The sequence below is a fragment of the Nothobranchius furzeri genome, chromosome 9 (assembly GCF_043380555.1).
Source record: "Nothobranchius furzeri strain GRZ-AD chromosome 9, NfurGRZ-RIMD1, whole genome shotgun sequence".
In the NCBI taxonomy this organism is placed as follows: Eukaryota; Metazoa; Chordata; class Actinopteri; order Cyprinodontiformes; family Nothobranchiidae; genus Nothobranchius; species Nothobranchius furzeri.
Window position 1 is genome coordinate 51837034 of NC_091749.1, and position 6000 is coordinate 51843033.

General features: G+C 41.9%; 1 protein-coding gene across 1 annotated transcript in view; it reads left to right on the plus strand.

Annotated features, from left to right (window-relative positions):
* samd4a (sterile alpha motif domain containing 4A) overlaps nt 1-6000 on the plus strand; it is a 62443-nt gene extending 56443 nt beyond the window's left edge. The window contains exons 12-13 of the mRNA XM_015953721.3: nt 2859-2942; nt 5750-6000. Coding sequence (XP_015809207.1) covers nt 2859-2942; nt 5750-5778 — 113 coding nt within the window. The 3' untranslated portion in view covers nt 5779-6000. The remainder of the gene's footprint in view (nt 1-2858; nt 2943-5749) is intronic.

The window sequence follows — 6000 nt, forward strand, 5'->3', positions numbered from 1 at the left end:
ATAACTGCAGAGTCATGCACACATAACTGTCTCCCGGATGGCTGGCTGGAGATGGGTCTTTGCCAGAGTAGATTTGAAAGACTAGACATCGTCCGTTCCTTTCCTCCTACACCCCCACCCCCACCCTGTCTCTGGGTTTATATTTGTAATATTCCCCTCTCTTTGCTAGCGCATGGATGAAGGGCCTTATTAACTCAGACGCTGTAGAGAAAATTAGAGAATGAAAGGACAAGAGAGTGTGTGTGTGTGTGTGTGTGTGTGTGTGTGTGTGTGTGTGTGTGTGTGTGTGTGTGTGTGTGTGTGTGTGTGTGTGTGTGTGTGTGTGTGTTGGCAGAGGGGTGACTGTGGGTTTGGAGCCTATAAATAGCTCAGTGTGAACTAGTAGACCTAACTCAGCGTGTGCATCTGACCACAAGGGATTTTTGTTGCTCAGCTTGTGTTCAGTTGGGGACTAAATGGCTCAGAGAGGTTGCTAGGATTTTCCGAGGTTTAAATACACACGCTAGCTTCACACACACATTTACCCTGCCCAAACTCAGCTCTCCACCAGTCTCCATCCTGCTGGCTGTCTGTCGAGGCCAAAGAAGACATAAGTGACGGATTCATGTTGAGAAGTTCAGTGTTACTGATCATGTCTAAACTCCTTGTTCAGTCATTATTTATCCCTCACTGTTTTTTAATATTCCAGTTCAGTTAAACTTTTAACTTTACATATATACATATATACAGTGGGGCAAAAAAGTATTTAGTCAGCCACCGATTGTGCAAGTTCTCCCACTTAAAATGATGACAGAGGTCAGTAATTTACACAATAGGTACACTTCAACTGTGAGAGACAGAATGTGAAAAAAAAATCCATGAATTCACATGGCAGGATTTTTAAAGAATTTATTTGTAAATCAGGGTGGAAAATAAGTATTTGGTCAATAACAAAAATTTAACTCAATACTTTGTAACATAACCTTTGTTGGCAATAACAGAGGTCAAACGATTACTATAGGTCTTTACCAGGTTTGCACACACAGTAGCTGGTATTTTGGCCCATTCCTCCATGCAGATCTTCTCGAGAGCAGTGATGTTTTGGGGCTGTCGCTGAGCAACACGGACTTTCAACTCCCTCCACAGATTTTCTATGGGGTTGAGGTCTGGAGACTGGCTAGGCCACTCCAGGGCTTTCAAATGCTTCTTACGGAGCCACTCCTTTGTTGCCCGGGCGGTGTGTTTGGGATCATTGTCGTGTTGGAAGACCCAGCCACGTTTCATCTTCAAAGCTCTCACTGATGGAAGGAGGTTTGGGCTCAGAATCTCACGATACATGGCCCCATTCATTCTGTCCTTAACACGGATCAGTCGTCCTGTCTCCTTAGCAGAAAAACAGCCCCAAGGCATGATGTTCCCACCCCCATGCTTCACAGTAGGTATGGTGTTCTTGGGATGCAACTCAGTATTCTTCTTCCTCCAAACACGAAGAGTTGAGTTTATACCAAAAAGTTCTACTTTGGTTTCATCTGACCACATGACATTCTCCCAATCCTCTGCTGTATCATCCATGTGCTCTCTGGCAAACTTCAGACGGGCCTGGACATGCACTGGCTTCAGCAGCGGAACACGTCTGGCACTGCAGGATTTGATTCCCTGCCATTGTAGTGTGTTACTGATGGTGATCTTTGTTACTGTGGTCCCAGCTCTCTGCAGGTCATTCACCAGGTCCCCCCGTGTGGTTCTGGGATTCTTGCTCACTGTTTTCATGATCATTTTGACCCCACGGGATGAGATCTTGCATGGAGCCCCAGATCGAGGGAGATTATCAGTGGTCTTGTATGTCTTCCATTTTCTGATAATTGCTCCCACAGTTGATTTTTTCACACCAAGCTGCTTGCCTATTGTAGATTCACTCTTCCCAGTCTGGTGCAGGTCTACAATTCTTTTCCTGGTGTCCTTCGAAAGCTCTTTGGTCTTGGCCATAGTGGAGTTTGGAGTCTGACTGTTTGAGGCTGTGGACAGGTGTCTTTTATACAGATAATGAGTTCAAACAGGTGCCACTAATACAGGTAACGAGTGGAGGACAGAACAGCTTCTTAAAGAAGACGTTACAGGTCTGTGAGAGCCAGAAATTTTCCTTGTTTGAAGTGACCAAATACTTATTTTCCACCCTGGTTTACAAATAAATTCTTTAAAACTCCTGCCATGTGAATTCATGGATTTTTTTTCACATTCTGTCTCTCACAGTTGAAGTGTACTGTACCTATGATGAAAATTACTGACCTCTCATCATTTTAAGTGGGAGTACTTGCACAATCGGTGGCTGACTAAATACTTTTTTGCCCCACTGTATATATATATATATATATATATATATATATATATATATATATATATATATATATATATATATATATATACACACACATATATATATATATATATATATATATATATATATATATATATATATATATATATATATATATACACACACACACACACACACACTACCCAGCATTTGTCATAAAACCATTCAAGTAGACCAGCCAATCAGCATGCAGCTCATTTAATATTCATGCCCTGACTGAGTAGGCGGGGAAAACCGATCTTTTTATGTAGGGCTTTAATATGGGGATGTAGTTGCCCAGTCAGCAGGGCTCCTGGGCCATTGTGAGCCCCAACAAAGTTTTATGTTTTATAGAGGCTCAAAGAATAGTAAAGAAAACAGTAAAAAAAAAAACTCATGCTAGGACAGCTATAAAGCTGTTACTCAAATGTGCAAATTTTCATTTAATTTAATAAAACTGTACTTTTAATTGATCTTTTTAAGGAACGTGAATACTTTGTTGATTTTTTTCTTCTTCTGTCCTTAGATCATCAGGTACCCGTAACAGAGCCGGACATAAACAATCGCCTGGAGTCTCTGTGTTTGAGCATGACTGAACACGCCTTAGGAGGTACGTTCTTCGTCCTAAATACATAAACATACAACAAACATGGTGCCACGCATGCATCTTACTTCCTGTGATCAAACAGCCTGTTGGGTGGGTCAGGTATAACATCAGGTTTTATCATCACATTCCTTCACGTTTATCACTTCCTCCTTTACTGGGACGATTGTGTCACACCTATAGATCTAAACAGCACACCCTTTTTTCTTCCTGATTTTGTTTTAATACAATGTTAAAAACATACCTGCTGACCTTTATAACAGCTGGGATTCTGGAGGATTTTGGTCTATTTTTAGCTGCTTTGTTTTGTCTGGTCACATATGTTAGGAGCAGAAGGATGAAAGGTAGTTTAAAGATGGGTCAATAAATGGGCTTTAGGTGCTTTTTTTGTCACAAACGGGATGAGTGGCGTTAAAATGCTGATGTGAATAAAGAATCTTTGCAGCAGCTGAGTGAGGCATGAAGACTGGTTTGTTCCTGTGCTTCATGTACGATGTTGGTCAGTTAGTCAGACACAAACGAGTCGTTTTTCCATCTCCTGATTTCCCACAAACATTCACCAGAACAAACACGATGACTGGGTTAGCTGAACCTAAGGGAAATGAGCTAAAACATTGGAAAAAGAAACTCCGCCTTCTTTCTCCTCTACAGATTTATATAATCGTAATCATAATTCTAATTTGTGAAACTAACTTCAGGTGAACACGTTCCACTATGTCATTACTGATCAAACATAAACAAATCCATTTGTCCCATTGTCCAGCAGCTTGTAGAACCACCTGTAGCTGCAGGACACTGATGGAGATTTTCCTGCATGGTTAATGTTGAAACTCCAGTTCATTCACAACATTTGCAGTAGAGGCCGACCGATGTGGGTTTTTTAAGGCCAATGCCGATACCGATTTTTAAAGAATTTTGTTGCTGATGACCGATATCTAAAGCCGATGTGCAATATAAATGAAATAACTCAAGAAATCTCTAAATATTTATTGAATTTCAAATATAAAACAAACTCAAAACACTGAAAAAAACGGGTGTGTTGGGGTCCTTCGGGTCCTTCAGTCTAGTAGTAGCGGCAGTTGACCACACAGGTACCTGATTTTTTTTATTTATTTATTTATGTTTTATCAGCTTTTAAAAATAATTTCGGCCAATATAGAAAAAATTTAAATATCGGCCAGCCTCTAATTTGCAGACTCTGTTATGCTCTGCTCGCCCGGAGTCTCATCATAAGCTGGAGTTTAGTTTTAGAAAGGATCTTTTTCTTTTTTTTACTCATTCTGTTGTAGATTTGCTGCTGCGTTTGGGATCGTTTTCTATTAATGAGTAAAAATCCATGAAGCCATTTGGTGCTACACCTGAGGCTTGATGAATACCCAGGCTCTTACCAGGTGTGTCTAATGATTCATAGACCAAAATGCCTCAATGAAACTCCATAACCACTCCACTCTGATCTGCGATGGAGAACTTCTGTGAACCAATTTATGCACTTCAGCCCAGCTATGGGTAGTTTTTATACATCAACAAAAGTTGTCTCCAATATTATGACCGAGGTTATATTTTAGTTTTTGTGAACTGGAGCTTGATAAGATTTTCCTCCTCGTCCACATCAGAGGCTCCAGCTGTTGGTCTGATGTTTTTCTCTATCAGTATTTTCACAGATGTGTTGTTCTCACCACGCCAGTGTGGTTCCACCCCCCACCACCCCCTCTACACACACACACACACACACACGGAGCAAAGATATTATTCTACGGTTTGGCCAGTCATCTACACAAGAGTGAAGATAAGCGACACCAAAATCGATTCTTCCAAAACTCCGACCAAAGTGGAAATGTTCAAATCTGGATTTTTAGCTAAAAATGAGGGAGTAGTTTTGTTCCTAGATGGGTGGAGGAGGACATCCGGCTATGTGTACACATGGCCTAAGAGAAGAATGTGGTTTCATCACCACCGGGGTTATGCTATTCCATTTTTGGATGCCACAGAAGAACCTGGCAGCAGCGTTCTGCTCTAATTGCAGCTGCGACAGCGTGGACTGACCCAGCCCAGCATACAAGAGCAAAAGAAAATAAAACCAAATGGACTTCATTTGATTTGAAGTAGTATGCACCTTTAGTTGTATTTACATAGGTAATAAAACGGCGAAGTGGACGCCCCGTGTTTACTTGCCTTGCAAATATCGTTTCCAGCTGAGGTTTGGTGCATATTCGACACGTCATCATGACATCACCTTCATGCATGCATCAGTCTGGCTTATTGGGAATTTTACCATCAAGCTTGGTGGCACGAATTATGCAATATTTTCATCATTCAAAAGACACCGTGGCAGCAGTATTCATATACATACGTAAAGCACTTTGTGCTGATTTTATCATGAAAAGTGCTCTACAGGTAACATTTTTTTAAATATATTATCCTGATTTTCCACCACAGTGTGCGTGTTTTGAAACCAGTGGAAGAAACTGGTCCCTGATCGTCCTTCAGAAGTAGTGAATCCCTATTTTTCCTGAGGCGGTACGTGCAGCAACATGCTGCCTTTAGCTCATTGAAGTTTTTATACAGAAAGAGCAAACTGATCACACAGGTTGGAGAGCCGAAAAGGGCTGAACTGATGCCCATTGTCACAGCATAGCTGGAGCCTGTCCCAGCATGCACTGGGTGATTGACAGGAAGTTTGTTTCATTACTTGAGGCCTCACTGCTTCCTTCTTTCTGTTATTTCTTCATCAGAGTCTCTGGTTTGACATCTGCCCTGTTTACACTGAGCGTCTATGTGAATCCACATCAGGTTCTGTCTTCTCCTCTCCCCAGATGGAGCAGACCGCACATCCACTATATGAAACTGGAACCCGAGTGAGAGCAGCAGGGCGCCGCAGGTTTGAGGGGCTCTCTCATGATAAGCCACCTGAAGGTCACCGCCTCCCCATCTCAGTAGCCGATGCTAGAACTCGACCAAAGGGCCGTGTGGGATCCTAGAAACATGCCGTCAGGTTGGAGAAACACATTTCCTGCTCCACCAGGATGATCAGCCGTCTGCGTCTTGACAGTGGAGGAAGAAAATG